Source organism: Chionomys nivalis, chromosome 3 (genome assembly GCF_950005125.1).
Source record: "Chionomys nivalis chromosome 3, mChiNiv1.1, whole genome shotgun sequence".
In the NCBI taxonomy this organism is placed as follows: domain Eukaryota; kingdom Metazoa; phylum Chordata; class Mammalia; order Rodentia; family Cricetidae; genus Chionomys; species Chionomys nivalis.
The window spans coordinates 46,078,687-46,102,189 of record NC_080088.1 but is presented as its reverse complement, the minus strand read 5'-3'; the positions used below and the strand labels follow the sequence as shown (position 1 = coordinate 46,102,189).

The 23,503-nt window shown below is 44.0% G+C and overlaps 1 protein-coding gene across 1 annotated transcript; it reads left to right on the top strand.

The window, feature by feature from the left end:
- Positions 1 to 388: 388 nt before the first annotated feature.
- Tigit (T cell immunoreceptor with Ig and ITIM domains) lies at positions 389 to 22,564 on the top strand. The gene is made up of 4 exons (XM_057763979.1): positions 389 to 452; positions 2,053 to 2,382; positions 6,761 to 6,858; positions 22,337 to 22,564. Exons 1-4 carry the CDS (start codon positions 389 to 391, stop codon positions 22,562 to 22,564), a joined length of 720 nt encoding a protein of 239 aa, XP_057619962.1.
- The last annotated feature ends 939 nt before the right edge of the window (positions 22,565 to 23,503 follow it).

Sequence of the window (23,503 nt, the reverse complement as noted above, 5' to 3'; positions counted from 1 at the left end):
TGTCAGGAGGGCCTGACTCATCAGAAATAGTTCCCCAGAATCCTATGCATCACCTTGAATGCTTTAGATAAAAGCTGACGTTTCAGAATGCGCATCAAGATAATGTAAAAGCAACAGATTGGCTATGAGTCGCCCAAGCTGTATACCTCTAACCACACGGTTTGTTTATTTTTCACAGTGTTTCCTTCACGGCCTTTTTTGTGGCTCGCTCTATACAGCTTGTGTACTTGCTATAAGAACATTATCAGTTTCGACGCTGCTCTGCCCTTACTCAGTTTTTCCGAGACCCTCTTCTCTCAGGCTTCGCTTTGCCTCACACCTGCAGTGGGCCAGTTTTCAGTCAGAGGAGAGGCCACATCTGCTTCCTGTGGGCCCTCTGGTCAGAAGCATGCATGGCTGGCTGCTCCTGATCTGGGTCCAGGGGCTAATATTGGCTGCCTTCCTCACTTCAGGTAAGGCCTGCAAGCCCAGCAGAGCAGGGAGGTGGGCTTGGCACAGAGATCAGGGTGCTCGGGGAGAGGAGGCTCTGAGTACATGCCACACGCATGTATGTCGGGTGGTTCTGTGGCCCTCTGTGACCACGTGGGAAGAGGCAGGCACTGGGAAGGGGATGCAGATGTGTTTGGGATCGCAGGGGATAGTCTTTGTAGGTTCTCTGGGTTGGGACCCTGATTGGCCAGCTGTACATGAAAGGAGGCTGGGGAGTGAACGAAGGTGGAAGCCGAGAAGGCTCCTGAAAGCCCACTCCTTTCCCCCTCTATCTTTCTTTCTCTTTCTGAGGAACTTCTAGAAATATATTCTAGCTGGTTTTCTGTTGATCAGAAATACCTGCTTCCCAGACTTTCGGGGTCTCCCATTGATACCACTGGCTAAATTCTGTTGTGTTTCTATTGTATTAGACACTGCAGAGAAACATTCCCAAAGGAAAGGAGTAAAATATTTAAAGATTATACTGCAAAGCAGTTTAAAGACTGAACCTAGAACATTCTGAGGGTAGAGAGGAGCTGGGGTAGGGGGTGGGGCGGGCGACGAAGATGCTTTCCTCTGGGAGAAGTCTTGTCCTGCCCTGCTCTGCCCTCTCCTGCCCTCTCCTCCCTTCTCTTCCCCTCTTCTCTCCCCTCCCCTCCTCTCTTCCCTTCTCCTCTGCTCTCTTCTCTTCTTTCCTGTTCCCCCTTTCTTTTCCTTTCTTTCCCTGTTTCTGATCCCTTCCCCCCCCTCCTTACTTTGGTTTGTTTCTTTGACAGATACAGGGTCTCACTACATTACTAAAGCTAGTCTGGAACTTACTATGTAGTCCAGACTGGCCTGGGACTCACTATGATCCTCCTGCCTCAGCCTTCCATGTGCTGAGATTAAAAGCAACTACTACTACCTGTGGCTGAGCAGCAGGGTTTCTTGCCATGTCTCTTTTGCCCAGGATTTTTTTCCCTTTCTCTCTTGAAGGTTTTTCCTGACATCCCAAATGGCAACCAAGTAGCCCAGTTCTATTTCAAAGGATAGGACCAGACACAAGACTAGATTGCTGGAAACTAGAGAAGCAGAAGATTCATAGTACAGGGCAGATATTCTAGGTGGGAAGACTAGATAAACTTATGAAAAAAAATCAAGCACCTAGCCAATAAGCTGCACAGAGTACCCTGAGCAGGCAAGGTGCGGAGCCATGTGGTACACCAGGCATTTAATAAGGTGTTATACAACATGGGTGAGAAAGGCCGTCTCATAAGTTGGGGTCCTCACGGAGGGAGGGGCACAGTCCTGACATACAGGTAAGAATGAGACAGAGTGAGGCAGAAGTTCTGGCAGTAGCAGTGACAGACTGGAATTGTGTACACGGAAAAGGGCAAGAAGATTGGGTAGGACTTGGAGCCTGGCGGACAGGTATAGTAAGGAAAGTCTCTGGAAATGAAGGAAAGAGGAAGTGAAGATAGTCTCCATAGGCTAGACTTTGGCTCCTAGAGCCACTTCCGGCCTTTGAACAACCTGGGATTCCTCAGGAAGGTTGAACTGCTGCTGCTGGCTGGAGACTCACGTGTGCTTCTTCCTCTCCCATAGGAGCCACAAAAGGCACAATACAGACAAAGGGGAACATTTCTGCCGAAGAAGGTGGCTCTGCCATCTTACAGTGTCACTTCTTCTCCAGCACAGCTGAAGTAACCCAAGTCAACTGGGAGCAGCGGGACCAGATTCTGGCGGTTTATAGTGCTGACCGGGGATGGCATGTCCCTTCGGTCTTCAGTGAGCGGGTCGTCCCAGGTCCCAGCCTAGGCCTCACCTTCCAGTCGCTGACAATGAATGACACAGGGGAATACTTCTGCACCTATCACACCTATCCTGATGGTATTTACAAGGGGAGAATATTCCTGAAGGTCAAAGAAAGCTCAGGTATGTTCTTTGAAGCAGGGAGACAACGAACCACTTTCTTTCACATGGAAAACTCCATCTTGAGACATTCTGGGAAGCTGGAACATATCAAACTCACTGGAGGATTTTGGGCACTAGTTGTAAGGCTAGGACAACTCTAGCTAATGAAACCAGAGCCTCTTGGGGGCAGAGCTAGCATCTGATATGTTCTGGAAACACCCAGCTGATTCTCGTGCACAACCACTGATTTTGCACACAAATACATCTTATCTAAACTGACAAGACCCTTGGATGAGGTTATACATGAAAGGTGATCATTTAATGATGAGTATCAGTCATACAGAATAGCTCTCAAGGCACAGCCTGTGCTGAGTGTGAATGCATAACACCATCTACCTTTGTATGATGAAGCTTCAAAGCTTCCAAATGTTCTTGTAATGATCATTTTTTGGGAAAACACAAGATAGTTTTACTGAGGGAAAGGATTATTAAAAATCACATCTGAGAGATAGTTTAGCAGGGTAATAAAGTGCTCTGCCTCGGACGTCAGGCAACTTGGGTTCAAACCTTGCTGTTGGCCTCAGACAGGAATTTAATTCCTCTGTGCAACCCTTTTCTCATCTGTGCATGAGGATGGTGCTAAGGCTTTCGAGGTGCTAATGGTGGTGGTGGGGGGGGTTGAACAACCTACTGTAAGAAAAAGCCCTTAGCCCAGCTCCAAGAACATAGCAAGTGCCATGGTAGGTGTTGACCATGAGTATGATTCCCATCTGATTGATGGCGGCAGAAGCTAAGATTTGGAACTGTTCAGGGTGGCAAAGCTGATGTTAACACAGACGTTCAGGCTCCATGGCATGCCACACTCAGAACTGCTCACCCTGGCTATACCAGAGTTTAGGTTAAGAACATGTGTGCCTTGAAATTATGTTGCAATTTAGGTTTCACCAGTCTTAAGAACATTGTGGACATTGAAGTGATAGAAGTTCACCATAAAGTTTCCTTTCAAACATCACTTCTTGGCTGGCTCCATCATAGATTAAATACAGTAAGTAGTCAAGAGCCCAGGTTCTAGAATCACACCACCTGGGACTAAATGCTGCCATGTATCCTGGATAATTGTGGTACTTAAATTTTCTCGTATTAAATTTTCTTGTATTGCTGTCCTATGATAAATGGCGAATCATCTCATGAGTTGTTACAAATGAGGTCTCGGGACAGTGTTGTGCATTGCACTTATTCAGGGGAGGCTTGGAAAATAAAGACCACAGGAGATCTAGGTCGCAGTAAGCATGTGCGGGCCGTGACAACTGTGGGCTCTTTACCCCTGTATTATATTTCCCAGAGCCTCTCTCACTATACTGCAGGACCTTCTTGCTTCTCAGGAAGTCGGTTGATTACATTAAGGCAATGAACCCTCTTTTAGTTGTTTGCATCAGCTCCATCCCTGCTCTCCTACTTACACTGATCTCAAACATGGACCGAAGCCCCTGGTAACCTTGTATTACATAAACTGTTGTCTAACCAGAGCTGGAGAGGTAGCTCAACAGTAGAGTGGTTGGCTAGGATGCATGAGGCCCTGGGTTCAATCCCCGGTGCCACAAGTAATACTAAATCTCTAACGTAGATCACACCCCCCCCCCCACACCTGCACCTTGGCAGGCTGTCCTGAATGCCCTGAGGCTCTTTCAGTTTCTTTTTCTCAGAAACTGTGGCTCTGGATGGAAGAGTTAAGTGCTTTCGTTTTAAACCAAAAATTACTAGTTTAGTTTGCGTTTTAATATTCCAAATTCAGTCTGCTTTAACCAGACTTAACTCACTCACCTTTAAATTTGACCACATGCATTATCATAATCTTCCCTAAAATTTCATGGTGTGTTTAGCTGCTTCTTGTTTCATCATTCAGCTTGAGGAGAACCCAGTCCTAACCCCGCCTTGCAGAGTGGTTCTGCCCTCCTCTTCTGTCCACACACTCTCCTTCCAGGCCCTCTGCACCCCTGCAGCGTCCAGACCATGGTCTTCCATCCCCTTTCTTCCTGAGTGAGCCATGGCCATGTCCACTGAGGGGCCAGCTTGGCCTCCACTGACTAAGTCCTCAGAGCAGGAGGAGTATGCTGGGGCTTTGGACTTGGCAGGCAGGGTCCTTATCCCGAGAGATCAGATGGCATTGCCTCTTTCCCTACAACCAAAACCCGGAGTTCAGGGAAGTGGGGCCAGGCCTTTTCTTGTTTCAAGTCTTCCCAAGACTCTGGGGTCCCTGCTTGAGTCCTGGAGAAGAGGGAAACGTGGAGAAAGTGTTCTAGAAACCATTCCTCAATGTATCCCAGCATCCACCGTGTACTAACGACTGAGAAAACAGCGGAGAGTGTAGTTGCAAGAGACTCGCTTCTTCCGGGGTTTCAGACCTGGGCTATAGGGCTAAGGTGAAAAGTTACATGCTTTTTCTTTCCATAGTTTGGTTTCAATTTTGAATTAGTCCGTTTTAACACTATTGATGTGTGTGTGTGTGTGTGTGTGAATTATGGATGAAACAATTCACTTTCTGAGTTTATTTTATTGTAGCTTTGATATTTATTTATATGTATGGTGTCTTGACCGCATATACACTTGTGCAACACCTGTGGTTCTGGTGTCTGTGTAATGATTTCAGCCACATAAGGCTGATACTTCTGGGTTCTAGAGCCACGCATGTGCAGACAAGCCCTCAGGCAGAAGTGCCTGAATGTTAAAGGGCTCCACGTGACACACTTGTGTACATGTGTGGCTACATCCACTAGGTCTCAGCTAAGCCCTTGTGCGCATGCGTAAACCCGCCATCTGCATCATCTGCGTGTGATGTAGACACGCCAACCCCCCTGTGTGCATGTGCGCGCTCTCTCTCTGCGGACTGATTCCCCAGGCCAGTGCACGCCCCCTCTAATAAACACCTAAGTGGGCTTGTTACGTATTCAGTGTTTCCTTCTCACTTGCGCCAGGTAATTTCAGTCTGGAGGCCAGAAGAAGAATTTGGATACCCTGGGACTGGGGGAGGGGGGCTTGAGTACCAGCCTCAGTACCCTCTCAGGGCTCAGAATTGGGATGTCTATGGCAGGCGAGGATCTGAAGGTAAATTAACTCAAGTACATTACCTCTGCATCTTCATTATTTTTCGTGCAAGGGGAAAAATGAAGTGAAGGGAGCACAGAGGAGAGGAGGAATAAGGAGAGTAAGGGGAAGAAGTAGAAGTAGCGAGGAGAAGAAGGGTAAGAGTAAGGGCTGATCTCCAGAGGTTTCTAGTTTTTACAGACATAGTTGCAAAATTCCATAGGCAAGGACAATGATAATATGTATATCAAAATCACAAAGAGGGGCGGGTAGAACCTCACAGAGTAGTACTCGGGAACAAGTGGCCCGGCCCAGGGAAAGGCCAGCATTCAAGGGGAAGTACCTGACATTCCAAACCATTAGATAAAGTTACTAAACATCCCTGAATCCTGGACTCACCCACTCTCCTCACCTAATCTCTTTTGTGATAACCAGCTTTGGGGACGCCCAGATTTGTTTGTTAGCAAAGGTGGGGCATGCTGCCATCCTGCTTAGTGCCCATCTTCTATAGAAATTCTATGTGGCGGGGGGTGGGGGGTGGGGGGGGTGTTGGGGGGGTGGGGGGGTGGAGCAAGGTCACTCACTCCTTTGCCTGCTGAGGTGTTTTGGGAACGAATCCCATTTTGAAGGGAAGAATCATGGCTTCACAAGGTTTTTACAGATATGACAGTGACTTTTCCAAAAGACAAGTGTTCCCGCAGCTCTGCAATATGGGTTATTCCATGTGGACATGGACTATACACTTCCTGTCAGCTGCTCACTCACTGTATATAGTCCTGTGGACTCCAACAGGACCGGAGTTACAGACAGTTGTGAGCTGCCGTGTAGGTGCTGGGAATAAAGCCTGGGTCCCCACGAAGAGCAGCCAGTGCTCCTAACCGCTGAGCCATCTCTTCAGCCAGTCCCAGGTTTCCTTTTAGATGCCACTATATGTTTCATGACTTCTGGAAACAAGTTGTTGACTAGGGGAAAGGATTACAACAAGTGGTCCAAGGTGTACACAAGGTGCCTCGCTCCTCGAGAGATCTGCCGACTCCACTGGGCACCTGGATGTTGCTCTGCTGACCAGAGTTAAGGTTAAAGACTCGAGCAGAGGACAGTTCTAAGAGCACCCCACCTCTGGCCTCAAACTCCATAAAGACCAGGCTGGCCTCAAATCAAAGGCCTGCTTGCCTCTTGCCTCTCAAGTGCTGAGATCAAAGGCATACACCCCCACGACTGGCACTGGCTTTTGAGACAACCCAGGCTTCCCGGGAGAAGGCAACCTTGCTCCCCACCTCCACCTCTGTCACTCACGTCTGTTTCCTTTTCCCTGTAGGGCCTCACTTCCAGATGGCATCACTTGGAGGAGCCATGGCTGCTGTGCTGGGAATCGTCTGCTTAATGATAACAGGGGCGGCTGTAAGAGCTAGGCAGGTAGGAGAGGACAGCCTGTCTCAGCCCCACCACGTCACCCCCATTCTTGCCCCCCTGGTGACTTCTGCTATTCTTTTAGTGGCTATATTAGACATTACATAACATACCTGGATTTATTCAAGTTCCGTTATATTAGTAATAACCAGTCAATGACCTATAACTTCCAGGAATATGCAAGAGCCTTAGGTCATAGCAGCTCTTTTTACCGGTCCCCACCACATGGCTCCGTCATCCCCTTGTTCTTTGGTCCGTTCCACATGGCTCCAGGGCCACCCCTCCTATTGCCCTCCTCTCTGGTTTCCCTGTCCGAGCCATTTTCCTTCTGACTGAGGAATATGCTGCAGTATTTCTGCTGTGCAGGTCAGCAAAGGCAAAGAATTATTTTGACTGTTGTTGTTCACCTAAAACTTGTTTACCCATATCTGTAAAAATAGTGTGTTTGTCTTACTAGGTGTAGTAGAATCTTGTGTTGGCCAGTATTCTCTGTTAGCACATGGAAAAATTATTCTATTGTCTAACATCATAAATTTTTCTTTTTTGGAAACTGGGTTTTATCCTTACTTCTTTAAAAATGCCTTTTCTCCTTGTTCTTTTAACATTTTCTGCCTTAAGCTTTCAGCATTTGAACAACGATATAATTAGATGTCATTATCTTTGTATTTATTCTGTATGGGGTTTGGATCGAGTGGGTTTTTTTTTTTTTTTTTAGTTGTGGTTTGATGGGTTTCTGTCAGTTTGGGGTCAATCCTGGCCATTTCTTGTTATCTGTTCCTTCTCTATTCTTGCTTTCTTCTCCTTCTGGGCCTCTCGTGGCAGGGACTTTGGAGGCTCTCTTCTCTTCCATATGTCTCCTAGTCTCTCTTGTATTTTCTGCCCATTCATATCACCATGTTTTTGGAGTGGGTCTTCTCTTCTAACTTACTTTTCAGATTACCAAATATCTCCTTTGATGTATCTAGTCATTGTTTAAATAGTTTATAGACTGCCAAAACTCCCAACCTTCGAGCTTATTTATCAGTTATTCTGGTCTGTACCTGACAATCCTGTTAATTACAGCCTTCCTGGGTCTTTTCCTATTGTCTATTTTCATTCGATTTTCAGTCATACGTTCTTCTCTTGCCCAGTAGGTTTCATGGTGTGCTGGAATTCTCCATGGAAAGCTGCAACATCTTCTTCCCTGCAGCCCCTTGTAGCCAGTAGGTGAAGATTTTCACGTGTTAGCAGTCCCAGGTCACCCGAATTAAATCAGCAATGGTAGGCTGCAATCCGTTCCTTATTGCTGCGATAAAGAGCCCCGGAAGCAGCTTAAGGAAGTCGGGGCTTATTTTGGCTCATGGTTTGGAGGTTGTTTTAGTTAGGCTTTTATTGCTATGAAGAGACACCATGACCACGGCAACTCTTATAAAGGAAAGCATTTAACTGGGACTGGCTTACAGTTCGGAGGTTTACTTGTGGCAGGAAGCATGGTGGCCTGTAGGTAGACATGGTGCTGTAGATTGATCTGAGAGTTCTCCGTCTGGATGCACAGGCAGCAGGAAGAAAGTGCCACCCTGGGCCTGGCTTGAGCATCTGAGATCTCAAAGCCCACTCCCAGCGACACAATTCCTTTAACAAAGCCACACCTACTCCAACAAGGCTACACCTCCTAATAGTGCTATTCCCTATATCTTCTGGGAGTGATTTTCTTCCAAACACCACAGAGGTATAGTTCACGATGGTGGGGAAGGTGTGGGCAGCAGAAGGAGCGTGAGGTGCCTGGATACACTCAGGAAGCAAACACAGATGAATGCTGGTATTCCATTTCCTTTCTCCTTTTTATCTGACCCAGGACCCTCCACCACAGGGATGGTGTGGAAGTAGACTAACACGGAAAAGACCAATTCTTAGAAATTGATTTATCGACTTATTTAGTGATTTACTTAAAGCACCATTTATAATGCCAACCGTGGCATCCCTTGCTATCTGGAACAAATGGCTTAGAGAAATAGCTAAAACAATGTGTCATTGCCCTTAACAACCTACTGACTACCTCATACTTCTGTAAAATCTTGCTTGTTTTTCCACCCCGCCTTGTGATTTTAGAGTATAAAAAGAGAATACAAACTGGACCCGGTACCCAGCCTTAAGGAGCTCCCCTGGCTTCAGTCTGCTGTTGACCCCTCCCCTCTTCCATTCCCACTGATGTCAGATGCTTATTCTAGGAAAGATTCCCAGAAGTGTGCGTCCACACTCAAGGCAGGGCCTCCCAACTCACTACAGCATAGAGACACCAAGAAGTCTATCTAAATCCCATCCAATTAACAATGAAGGTTAACTGTCCCTGAGTCCTTGGGACTGGATTTCAATTCCTGCCACTCCTCACTCCCAGGGTGTAGCCTCCAAGAGTCAATGGAAAGAAAGGCAATACAGAGCATCCTCTTCCACAAACACCCTTCCACGTCCTACCCACCACCCCTCCAAACCTGGGATCTCTCTGTATGTGACTCAGGCAAGCCTGGAATTTTTAATCCTCCTGCCACTGCTTTCTAAATGTTGGCATTACAGGCATGAGCCACCCAAATGCTCCTCTCCTCCTCTTGAGGTATTTTCTCCTGAAACTTGTTCTCAGTCCAAAAATCTAAAGTTACTAAATTGGCAGATATCTTATTTCTTCAAACATTTTCTGATATTCCATCTATTTTTCCTCTTTTCTTTCTGTTGTGTGTATACATATGTACTCAAGTTCAAATGTGGATATACGAACATGTGTGTGTGGGTACTTGTGCATGTGTGTGTGTATGAGTGTGTGTGTGTGTGTGAGTATGTATAGAGGCCAGAAGGTGACATAAGATATCTTCCTCAATTTCTCTCTACCTTACACACTGAGGTAATATCTTTCACTGATCCAAGGAGCAGCTGTCTCTGCCTTGAAGTGTTAGTGGTTGTGGGCAGATCACCACATCCATCCCCCTCTGTGTCAATGGTGGGAATCTGGGCTTTACCTGCTGAGCCGTCTCTCTAGCCCTCATCTTTATTTATATCACTGTTTTCAAGTGACAGGTATGTTCAAATCAGCAGAGAACTTTCTGGTCTTGATGTTATATTTTGTCTCTTCATTCTAAGATTGACTAAGAAGTTGAGACTGGTCTAGGATACCTTCTTTGGTTTCTTGGTCCTGTTGGACCAAGTCTCCTGCTAAGTTTTATTCCCATCCTACCCCACCCCAAGTCCTGGCCAACATCCATCTTCTGTCTAACTGGTCCAGGCCTAGGGAGGGTTAGGTTAAGATTGAGCTAAGGAGGCAATGTTCTTAGGCTCTGATCCCCTTTCACCCACTCTATGAGTTCTTGGCCTCTCTTTTTCGCACTCAGAAAGAGACCACACTCTGTTTTTCTTTTCTTTCTAACTTACCTTTGACATTTTAATCCTATGAAGATCTTTCTTTGGACCACAGTTGGAATGAATTGTACAAGCTGCCCTTGTAACAGTCTCCTTGGATTTCACAGCTCTTCATTGTAAAAGGTTGTGGTTCTAGTGACCCCATTATACATAGCTTTGAACTGTTATTCATCTTCTTCTAGAGTATGCATCTTCATGCTTTTACTCATTATAAAACTTGGACTTTCACCTCATCTTTTCCAACTTAAGTTGTCAGGTTTCTGTGCAGATGAGCCTGCTGCCTCAGTACCAAGCACACAGGCAAAATAAATATATCCTGTTGGAGTTCACACATATATGTCTTCAAACCTGATCCACAAATGAAGAGAGGCCAGTCCAAGCGCTTCACCCTAACCTTCTTTAACTGGAGAGAGTGGAGTGAGGGTAGGGATGATGTCTTGGCAGCAGAAGCAAAGCTCCACCCCTCCCCCCCCCAGCAAACGACAGATCACTCAGATCTGACACTCAGGTCTCCCCTCGGCAGTTAGTTCTTGTGGATCTTGCTAACCTGATCACAAAGGAACTAGACAGACTCCAGACATTAGAAGTTCTGATTTCTCTGGGAAGTTAAATATGGCCTTTTATTATCATGCCCAATTTATCTGAAAAATATTTGGTAAAGTATGATTCACCCTTTCACTTCCTGGTTATGGGATGAACGCCATGGCTGCTGCCCGACCTGATTTACAGAGATGTGACCACTGATGCTCTGTTACTCAGACCAGGCTGAACAGGGAGTCAAGGGTTGGCAGTGGTTAAGCTGCAGCTACTGCTATGGGTTAAGCTGATTTTTTTCACACTATTTTCTGTTACATCATTGCATCCTGGCATCAGACAGGATCATAAAATGAGAAGAGAGACCGAGGAAGGAGAAGTGATTCACAAGAGGAAGAGATAACAAGAATAACAACCTACCTTTGGGCTGGAACAGTGAGGCGATTGGTGGACAGATGTCTTCTGCCATAACCAGCCTTCTTCAGTTTGGGATAAAGGAATTAGTGACCCTGCTAACACAGCAGAACATATTTGTCTATTAAGGATGTAAGGCTGGTTAATTTTCATGTCAGGTACCCAGACTAACTTTGGTAATAATAGAGACTGAGAAAGAGAAAAAGACCAGCAGGTCTCAGTTTCTGTTGCTTCCCTTGTACACGGTACTACCCACCAACCCTCTGATACCCTCATTGTTGCCTGTCTAGACCCTTTCTGCTGTCATCTTGTAATTTGGATATAGTCTTAGGCTTGCTCTCTTCTTGTTCAAAATGTCATTCAATGTATGTTCAGGGAAAACATATGTATGTTCTGGAACTGGGTTGGTCACATATACTTTAATATGAACCTAGAAAGAACATAAGGAAACCAAGATGGGGAAGGTAGCCATGTGCTGTATTTGGGAGGAGAGGGTGACTGTTGGAACTTGAGAGGAGAGGATCACATGGAAAGGTCAGGTTGAGAAGTATTGTTCCCTTCAAGTAAGAGTCACAATCAGTTCTAGGCCCATCATGCACGGACGGCAGGGAAATACATGCCTTCTTCTCACTCTGTGTTCCTCTATTCCCTTGTCATTCTGCATGGAAGACAAATGAGCCCACCACTGTAGTTCATGCAGTAAAGTCTCCTTAGGACACAGAGAAGGTTGAGACTGGAGCCAAGGATGCCATACCTATATAGAACTGTTCATATGCCTGGAAATTGAACAAAAGATCTAGACTTTTCATAAGGATAGTTGGCTTTATATAACCTTGGTAGTATTTGAAGTGTATATATAATCACGTGCGTGTGTGCACACACACACACATCAACACAATCCTACTGTAGGCTATAAAAAGAGACGGCTTGTTTGTTTCCTGCCTGCTCAAACCTGAGTAATCACACAGAAACTATATTAATTACAACACTGTTTGACCTATTAGCTCAGGCTTCTTATTAACTAACTCTTACATCTTAAACTAACCCATTTCTATTAATCTATGTATTGTTGCAAGGTTGTAAATTACTGGGTAAGGTTCTGTTTTTGTGTCTGTTTCCTTTGGCAGCTATATGGCATCTCTTTGACTCTCTCTCTATATCTCTGTTCAGATTTCTTGCCTAGTTTTGCTCTGCTAAGCCATTGGCCAAAACAACTTTATTCATCAACCAATAAAAGCAATATGTATATATAAGGACATTCCACATCATCTCCCCTTTTTGTCTAATTAAAAAGGAAGGTTTTAACTTTAACATAGTAAAATTACATATACGAAACAGGTATCATGCAAGAATTGCAGTTACAATTTGTAACTAAATATTTGTAATATGCAAATAATCTATTTGTATCTGGCAAAAATAAAGCTATCATCTGTTTTATCTTTGTGAGTCTAAAGTTTCATATCTAATTTATATTTTGTCATAACTAAGGAAAACTATAACTATCTTCATCAAAGACCCCAGAAGGATCTAATATTACCTAAGTAAAAGGAAGTGCATTGTAAGCAAAACTCTAGATTTTGACAGATATATCTCACTACCTGGATAGTCACCGAAACTTCTTCTGTATCTTTAACCTACAGGTTCATAGTATCCAGCAGACTTTTCCATGAAATGGGATATGTAAAAGACTCTTGCCTATATTGTTCATTTGTCAGTCACTTTCCTTTGTATCCTGCAGAATGTCTGGCAGTTTTTTATGTGAAGCAGGAGCCCTGAAGGACTTTCTATCTTTTAGAAAGTTCAGCAGTCACTTTTCTGTGTGTCCTGCATGTTCAGTTGGTATAAGGTACCATCAAGCAGTCCAGGCAAAAACAGTTTCTTGCCCAAATGGTTAGTAAACTCCATAAGGATCCTCTTTATGCTCCTCTTAAAGTAGTTGGTGCTGCCAGAAGCAGACATGTCTCACAGTTGAGAAAAGTCTAAGTTCTTAAAAATCTTTTAAATGCCAGTTTCTGTAGGTTTTTGAAGTGTTTGAAGATTACCTACCCATCTGAAGTATATCTCTGCATATCTAGAAAACACGACTATAAGTTCAACTATTATAAATGACTATTAATCTGTATTTCTTAGCTATATATTACTTTTTTAATGAGCTGCATAAACACAATACCTTAAACAAGTACAGAAATACATTACAATGTAACAAAAATCAACTTAAATTTGTATCAATAGACCAAGATCCATACCAATGCAAAATATTCATCTCTATATCATATCCTCCTTATTTTTTTAAGAAATTGACTGTGATCATTAATCAATTATAATCAACCCACTTTAAATGAAAACAATCATTTATAAACAACCATTTTAGGCATTGGGCATTGTTCTCTCCAAACTGCTTTCCGCTATTTGTTGAGTGAAGTATTTTTAGGGTTCATGGAGACCTTTCAGGGGGGTCTTGTTCCATCAAACCACATTAGCCTAGAGAGAATCCACAGGTTCTCATCTGTGGAAACAAAAGCAGAGCCTCTTTTTCAAAACAACATATCCTTAGATCCAAATTTTGAAGTCAAGATACCTTTTATGTAGGTTTAACTTAGCATTCCCCAGTATCAAATTTCTCTCTGTAGTCAAAAATTAAAGGAAAACACCATAATATATATAACCTAGCCTCTCTGAGTATATTCCATCTTTATGAGGTGTATTTTTCTTTATTCTTTTAATCTATAACTGTCTGTTCTCTTTTATATTACTTTTGCTATCTCTTTAAAAAGCTTTGTTTTATTTTTAAAATTATTTTTCTTGTTATGACTGTCTTTTTCTTCTGTCTCCAAAGCCTACATATATTTTTTAAACATTCTGTGACCAGTTCAGGGGTTTATTTTTGTCTGAATCTATCTTTGTTGCATATATGTAATCATTTTCAGACCAGGAGTGCTTCTTAAAATGCTAAGCAGTGTGGCAAGGACTAAGGCTGCTTTTCCTTTTGGCTCCGCCCAGTCCAACATGGTGGAAGTATGTTTACTGCCAGCTCTGCAAGCAATGCTCACCACCCCAGCTCCCGGGACACAGAATGTCTATGTGGCCATTAAGAAACTTGTAGCATTCAGCTCACAAACCCCATTTAAATGCCCCATAACAGGACCTCCTGAAAAAGTCAGAGCCATTTGTGCTGCCAGCATGAACAAGGAAGCTGTCGCTCAAAGAAGCTGTGTAATTTTTACTGCTAATGCTGGCTAAGCCAGGAAGCTTTCTCTTAAAGGAGTCATAACTCTGCTCACCACCAGCAAACAGAGCCTATCTGAAAAAATGCAGCTACCAAAAAACTGCACTTGGCTCCCATTTTTGTGGGTCTAGAAGCTCCCCCCACTTTAAGGCTTTTTTAGGTCTTATATGGATCCATGCCTCAGATGGTAGGTGCCATTTTGTAAATGGAGGCTACTCATTTGTTTCCTGACTGCTCAGACACGAATAATCACACAGAAAGTATATTAATTACAACACTTTTTGGCCTATTAGCTCAGACTTCTTATTAATTAAGTCTTACATCTTAAATTAACCCATTTCTATTAATTTATGTATCACCATAAATTTGACTTACCCAGTAAGCCAAAGTCTTACTGGGTAAGGTTCTGTTTTGGTGTCTGTCTCCTTTGGAAGCTATATGGTGTCTCTTTGACTCTGCCTACTCTCTCTATATATATCTCTGTTCAGTTTTCCTGCCTGGTTTTACTCTGCTAAGCCACTGGCCAAAACAGCTTTAGTCATCAAAAGCAACACATGTACAGAAGGACATCCCACACTAGTAGGTTCTCTCTATATATATCTGTATTTACCCTAGGAGTGCTGTGCTGTATGAGCCATCTTAAGATGCCCACGGGGCAGGTGCTCTTAGTTTCCATCATTGTAGCTGTATCTACTGTGTTTCTTAAACACTGTCATCTTCTCTCTACTATTTTGAGGTCCCCTCTCCTGGCTGCGGCTAGGGATCTCATTCTGCAGAAGCATCTTCTGTTTCAACATCAGTCTGTGGAGGAGAGACAGCATGGAAGCCAGTAATGCTGGTGCTAGCCTTGCATTCCCTTGCTTCTAGGTTCCCTCCCTAGCCTTCCTCTGAGAACCCAGGTCACTTGCACCAGAATTAACATGTCTGCCTCTATTCTGGGGACCTGCTCTAAACTAACGGTTGCTGAGAATGATGCTAAAGGCAGCCTATAAGGACAGGGCTGGTGATAGGAGTGACTTTGATCAACCCTGCACTTTTCAGAACTCCATCCCCCTATCATGTTGACTTCTCTAGGACAGATGTAGAGAACACCTATTGTGCTGAGGTCGGAGGGAAGAAAGCTCAACATGAATGCCATCTCTTCTGGAGATACTTGAGCATATCTTAAGATAGTATAAGCAAGTGCTTATTATACATGTATATGCATTATATGAATAAATGTTATTTGCCAAACAGGTATGGTGACAAGTTACATGTGTCAGACACTGGACAATGACTCTGCCAACCCTGTTTTCCACTGTTCTCCTAATATGCTACTAGAAAGCAATGTTTGTCCCAAGAGGACTCAGTTGCAATTTCTGTAGTTTCACTTGGTTCTCTAGAACAATGTTAGTACATTAATCGCAGACCTATTTTTTTGTATGCTGGTTACAATTATAGTCTCCATGTAGGGTAGAATGGAAATGGAACAGCTTAGGGACCCGTCTCAGGAATATTTGCATTTCCCAGAGGACTTTTAGAACTCAAAATAGTCTTAAAATTAAAAAGAAAGAGTGGCCAGCCTTACCAAGAATGAGAATAAGAACACACAAGCACAAAAAGTCATAATTAGCTCTTTAAGAAATAATTGAGTATTCATATTAAAAATGGGTTGTATCGTATCAAGGGATGTCAGTCAGAGTCCTTTTAAACACAGCACCAGCATGAGTCATGACAGCCATTCCTTTCTTCACACTCATGCTAAAGTTTAGCCACCTCTACTGAGGAAGAATGGGTGGAGGAGACCAATGACGTGTTTGTTATTCTAAGACTACGGTGTCTCATGGGGATGTTCTATCAGGAACTCACCAAGGCCAGCTGGCCTGGGTCTGAAAATGCATGGGATAAAACTGGATTCACTGAACATAGTGGACAATGAGGACTACTGAGAAGTCAAGAACAATGGCCCTGAGTTTTGATCCTACTGCACGTACTGGCTTTGTGGGAGCCTAGGCAGTTTGGATGTAGTAGGGAGCTGCGGGCCTCTTCCCACAGCCGGGCTCATGGTTGCCTGGCTAGCTTATGCCCCAAAATAACGACACACAAACTCTATTCTTTTAAACACTGCTTGGCCCATTTCTGTTCATGTATGTAGCACCCCAGGTGCGCTTACCGGGAAGATTCTAGCCTACGTCCATCCTGGGTTGGAGTTTCATCGCGTTTTCTCTGGAGAGGAGAGCATGGCGTCTGTCTCTGAGAGGAGCTGCCTTGCATCTGAGCTCACTTCCTCTTCCTCCCAGCATTCTATTCTGTCTACTCCACCCACCTAAGGGGTAGCCTATCAAATGGGCCAAGGCAGTTTGTTTATTGACAAATGACCTTCCTCCATCATTTCCCTTTTTTCTGTTTAAACAAAAAAAAAAAGGAAGGCTTTAACTTTAACATAGCAAAATTACATATAACAAAACAGTTATCAAGTAAAAATTACAATATTTACATCTATTTTATCTTTATCATAACTAAGGAAAACTATAACTATAACTATCTATCTATTATTCAACTCCATCAAAGACTCCAGAAGAATACAATATTACCTAAGCAAACAAAAAGTAAGCAACTTCTAAACTCTAGAAATGACAGAGACATCTCACTGCCTGGACAGTCACCCAAAGTTCCTCTGTACCGTTGGGGCATCCATCTTCGGCCTAAAGGTCCATAGTATCCAGAGACGTTTCCATGAAGCAGGAAATTTAAAGGCAGTTCAGTCACTATCTGCTGTGTCCTGCAGAATGTCTCGCAGACTCTTTCATGAATCAGGAACCCCGAAAGATCATCTCACCTTTAGGCAAGTTCAGCAGTCCTCTCTCTGCGGGTTCTTTGTGTCCAGTTTATAAAATAGTCCAGGCAAGAGCAGTTTCTTGCCCAAATGGCTATCAAACTCCATAAGGATCCTCTTCGATGCCCATCTTCTTCTTGAAGTAGATTGGTGCTGCCAGGAGCAGAGTGTCTCATTGTCATGAAAAACCCTAAGTTATTAAAACATTTAAAATACCATATTCTCTAGCCTTTGAAAGATATGATGAATGCCTATTTGAAATATATGCATGCACATCTAGAAAATCTAACTAACATGACTACAAACTTGACTATTATTGATAATTATCCATTAACAACCTATAGACATTACATTTTTAAGTGAACTACACAATCACAATACCTTAATCAATATCAAAAATACATATACATATAATAAAATTGTCCTTAAATTAATATCAGTAAACCAAGATTCATATCAATGCAAATTATTCACATCTATATCATCTCCCCCTTTAAATGTAAAAGAACATTTATAAACAATATATGGGAACATGGGCGCAGTTTTTTCTCTCCAAACTGCTTCCTGCTGAATGGGGGCGCTGTTATTCGGGTCTTTTATGGGATAACCTGTCTGCTAGGTTCATCTCAGTTGGCAGTTGAGCGAAGCAATTTTTTAAGGGTGTTCACAGCAACCCTTCAGGAGGGCGTGGTCTATCATACCATATCGTGATCAAAGAAGCAATCCACAGTGTCTCATCTTCTGTGAAAACAAAAGAAGAAACTCTTTTCCAAAGTATCATATCCTTAGATCCAAATTCTGAAGTCAAGGTATTTTGAAAATATCCATCTTGGATTAGTTCAGCAGCATTTATAAACAAATATCTTTTAGCATCTGTTGCTCCTTCCTCAGCATTCAAACAATTCAAAGAGAGCATAATAGCATACAGTATCAAGATTCTCTGGGTAATTTCCATCTTTGTGCAGCTTTATTTTAACTCTATTTTGTTTACTTTTACTTTTTCTGTTTATCTTCGTCCTGGAATAACTCTTTAGACAAGGCTGTCCTTGAACTCTCAGAGATCTGTCTGTCTCTGCCTCCCAGGCATTGGGATTAAAGGCGTGTGCTACCACACCTTGAAGTCACAGAGGTCAATCTTCGTCTGCCTCCCAAGTGTTGGGATTAAAGGTGTGTACTACCACACTCAACTACTTCCTTATTTTTGTTTTTTTACTTTTAAGAACTTTATCTTTCAGCCTGCATATATTTTTAAAAACACTGTAAATCATTTAAAGTTTTCTTTGTCTTTGAATCTCTCTTTACTGTATATCTCTCTTTTTCTGACCACATGAGTCTTTAATTTACCAAGCAATATCAGTAGGACGAAAGCCGTGGCTTTGACGGCTGGATTCAGCACATTCCCTAGCTTTCCAGCCTCATGGCTGAGGTACTGGCTGTAGCCATGTTTATCACCACAACTCTGTGGCGTTTCAAGGTCCTTGCCAGCAAACAAGCTGCAATACTATATCCACAGACAACATTCAAGTCCTCTCTCTGTAGTCAGCCCTCCTGCCTCAAACAGTCAGAGTTTGCCCTGGCAGGATGGCCCAGAAAGCCGGCATTTTAAAACAGCACAATTTTTTTCCTGCTATGGCTGAAAACCGAAAAGCATGCCTTCAGCTTTTCACCAACACCGTTTTAAGTATTTCGTGGCAGGACCTCTTAAATGAGCTGCAAGGTCTCACAGCTGAAGCTGAGTCAGGAAGCCTCTCTTAGATGAAGAGTACTTGCTTGCATCTAGCAAGCAGAGCAGACCCAAGAAATTGCTGCTACCAAGAAAACATGCTTTACTCTATTCTTTCCCAAGCTTTCTCAGGCTTTCTGTAGATTCAGTGCCCCATGTCTGGGCGCCATCTGTAGTAGGGGGCTGCAGGCCTCTTCCCACAGCCCGGCTCATGGTTGCCTGGCTAGCTTATGCCCCAAAATAACGACACACAAACTCTATTCTTTTAAACACTGCTTGGCCCATTTCTGTTCATGTATGTAGCACCCCAGGTGCGCTTACCGGGAAGATTCTAGCCTACGTCCATCCTGGGTTGGAGTTTCATCGCGTTTTCTCTGGAGAGGAGAGCATGGCGTCTGTCTCTGAGAGGAGCTGCCTTGCATCTGAGCTCACTTCCTCTTCCTCCCAGCATTCTATTCTGTCTACTCCACCCACCTAAGGGGTAGCCTATCAAATGGGCCAAGGCAGTTTGTTTATTGACAAATGACCTTCCTCCATCATTTGGATGCTCACCTTACTAGACCTGGATTGAGGTGGGTGGTCCTTGGACTTCCCACAGAGCAGGGAACCCTGATTGCTCTTAGGGCTGACGAGGGAGGGGGACTTGATGGGGGAGGGGGAGGGAAATAGGAGGCGGTGGTGGGGAGGAGGCAGAAATCTTTAATAAAGAAATAAATAAATTAATAATAATAATAATAAAAAACAAAAAAAACCAAACAAACAAACAAAAAGACTACAATGTCTCTCAATGCTCAACTCCTCAAGGCCTGTAGTGATGCAGCATCCTTAGTTTTTGGCATCTGTCCATTGAACACATCTACAGGGTCCTTCTAACCTTCCTTCCCTATCTCCTTGCCTAAACTGGTAGACATTTGGGCTTGGCACCAGTCGGGTATCATTTTCTGTCTTGGGAGCCATGGGTGTGAAAAGAGATTCCATGAGCTTGGTTGTTCCTATTTTCCAAGTCCCTGGATCTCTGTGATTTTGTCATTTAGATACAGAAGGTGTGTCAATTTTGAAATGTGATTAAGCACTTCTTCTGTCACCCTATTTGTAACTGATGTTTTCCAGCTTTCCTGTACTATTACAACCCTCAAGTATAAAATTCTAGCATGTATTCTATGGTTGATGTCACTGAACAGACTTCATTGCTCTCTGGTCTCAACGAATGTAACTTTAGTTTCCTGGGTGTTGGATTATACCTTGACTTGGAAAACCAGATTCTTTTCTATGGGACTGTATCACAAATGGATGTGTGTGTCCAACTGGATATGTATGTCTATTCCAGTCCCAAGACATAGAGATTGAATACCTGATATGGGTTCTGAGTTCCAAAGAGGAACATAGCACTTCCCTTAGGGAACTTGGGTTTCTGAGCCTGGTGAAGACAGAAAGACAGACCAATTGGCCTTCACAGAGAAGCTACAAGAGCAGAGGCACCGTGATCACAAGAGAGTGTAGGCAGAGTGAGACAAGCCTGAGCAACTGGTGGAGGTGTCCTTGGTTCAGGGGCTTCTGCCCGTGCCTCTCAGCTCATCCCAAACCAGACACATCAGCAGAGTTGCTGTGGAGATGACAGAGCTCACTGGGTGCTCACACGGCAGTGTGGCCATGAGTGGCAGCTCTCTGGGCCTCAGACGCTGGGTGTCTGGGTTGTGAGACAGAGTGGGAGGAAGCTGCAGCCAGAGAGATGGGCATGGCTGGGGCACACGGTCTGGGCTATCACGGATTCCTTTGGAAAAGGGAATGAAGTACTGATTTGCTCCCCCCAAGAATATCCTTTATATAAAACTTTAATTATAATTTGAGATCATTCCTAAATCACCTGAAAGTCAAACCCCCAAGGTGTTCATCATAGCTCACTCTAGGCTGAGCATCCCTCTGGTGTGCAGTAGAGGCCATTAAAGGGCTTTAAGCAGAAGTATGATTAGATTCAATTTTTATTTTTGAAAAATCTTTGTGGAAAGTTAGTCTAGCAGATAGAGGAAATGAGCCAGACCAAAATGAAGAGGGATACCATGAAGAAGGGATAGAATAAAACTGGGTGGGTATGTACTAATCAGGGGTCTTCAGAGGAATAACACGTGTATTTTTACATATATGTAATATATAAATATAGGTATATATGCTGTGGTCCAGCTAGTCCAGCAATAGTGGTCTACCAAGGAGAATCCAAAAATGCAGTTGTTCAGTCCACAAGGCCAGATGTTTCAGCTGGCCTTCAGTTTATAGAATCCTAAAGCAGCTCTTAGGCCAAGGAAGGAATGGACTTTCCAGCAAGAGAACGATCAAGCAGACAAAGAGAGTAAGCTTCCTTCTTCCATGCCCTTTAGAGGACAGGTCCTGTTTGGAGTCTCACAGCAGTGTTGAGAGTGAGAAAGCCAGGGGGCAGAATCCTGGGGAGTCCCTTGCTTGGAGAGTCAGTGTATAAAGAGAAAGGTGCCAGGCTGGCTAAAGATGGGGGCCAAAAGGAGGAGAAGAGGGAGGAGAGAGTGGTGGCACAGAGACCAAAGAGAAGGAAGAAATGAACAGAAAGGAGCGGGAAGACAAGATGGAGGCAAGGCAGCTGTCCAGGTTAGGAGACCAGGAAATAGGGGCTGCAGGATGACATTCATTACAGCTGTTCCTGTTGAAAATGAGTTAGGATGGGAAGGGAAAGGGGACACAAAGCCCCACCCCTAAAGAAGCTCTCTGCTCCAACCGAGTGACACTGGGCATATATGTCAACTACAGTTCCAAGCAGGCCCCAGGTCCAGGAGGAGTTGGCCAACATAAAATGAATTCTATGGTTTTTGCCTGTTTTTTGTTTGAATTTGGTATTGTCTTAATGCTTTTGTTTGTTTGTTTTGAGAGAGAAGAAACATGCAGTTGATTGGGTAGGGAATGGGGAAGATCTGGAAGGAGCTGGGGAGGGGAAAGAATAGGATCAAAATAAATTGTATGATAATTTAAAATAATAATAATAAGGGGAAAAACTACAACAAAGCAGGGAAGTTAAGGGCTAAAAGCTAAGTACTGTGTATTGATAAGAACACAAGTTTGTTGGCTGGGTGGTCATGGCACACGCCTTTACTCCCAGCACTTGGGAGGCAGAGGCAGGTAGATCTCTGTGAGTTCAAGACCAGCTTGGTCTACAGGGTGAATTCCAAGACAGCTAAGGCTACACAGGGAAACCCTGTCTTGAAAATCTAAAAAAACAAAAAACAAAATAAAAACCCAAGTTTGTTTTTGTGAATGTATGTGTATGTATGGGTGCGTATTCATGTAAGGGAGGAAGGGGTGTTGACAATGTGCCATTTGTCCGTTTGTGAAGCAGCTTTTGCATAACATCCCTTTGTATTTACTCCAGAAGTCTCCCAGAATCCATTCTATGGGAAGTGGCCTTGAGAGGACGGCAGCTGAACCACAGGAAGTGAGCCTCAGGTGTCTCTCAGTCCCTGAAGGCCCCGTCCAGACAGAAGCTGCCCCTGCTGGCCTCTGTGGAGAGGAAGATGACTATGCTGAACCACGTGACTACTTTAACGTCCTGAGCTACCGAAGCCTAGAGAGTTTCAGTGTCCTAGCAAAGACTGTCTGAGAACATTTCCTTCCCTCCCTCCCTCCCTCCCTCCCTCCCTCCCTCCCTCCCTCCCTCCCTCCCTCCCTCCCTCCCTCCTTTTCCTTCTCCGTGTGTGTGTGTGTGTGTGTGTGTCTGTCTGTCTGTCTGTCTGTGTTTAGTTAGTGAATGAAAGGCGACTGCTTTTCAAACTTCCTTCCTTCTACCCTCCTCTTCCGTTTCTCTGTGACAGACCCAAGGTAAACAGCTTGTAACTTGATTATAAATGGAAGTTTGGAAATGAATTTTGAGTTTATGCGTATGACTGTCTGGTCTGCATGCATGCGTGCCACACATGGATCATGTTCGCAGAGGTCGGAAGAGGGTATCGCCTGCTGGAACTGGAGTTAGAGACAGGTGCGAACCACAGTGTGGGTGCTGTGAATCGAACCCGGGTCCTCTGCAGAAGCAGCAAGTGCTCTTTCAGCTCTCTCCAGCCTGGATTTTTTTTTTAAATACAAAACAAAACAATAAAAACAACCCCAGCATTCCCATTGGCGTGGCCTTGAACTGCGGGATCTGAGCAGTGTCCTTTGCCCAGTCCTCTTGTGGCTGTGGGAGCTAAGTTCCTCATAAGAACTCAGGCAGAGGTTGTGGCTCCGGGTGCCGAGGCAGATGATAAGAATGGCCACTGGGCTTATTTCTCATCGTTATTTTTGACCAACATTCATTTGTTCAAGACATTTATTTATGAACGAGGCAAAGTACCAACTTCTATGGGGGATTCAAGGCTGATAGTCTCAGAAAGTGAGGTGACATTCATAAGATGTACTAGGAAGTTAGGATTCATGATCTGAGCACCCAGGAAAATATGCCGGTCAGGGCATGGTGAAGGTTCCACAGCCAACAAAGGGACTGATGGGGCTGGTCTGGTGGGAGGAGACATTTTCCCAGCGACACCAGAGAATTCCAGGTAGTACA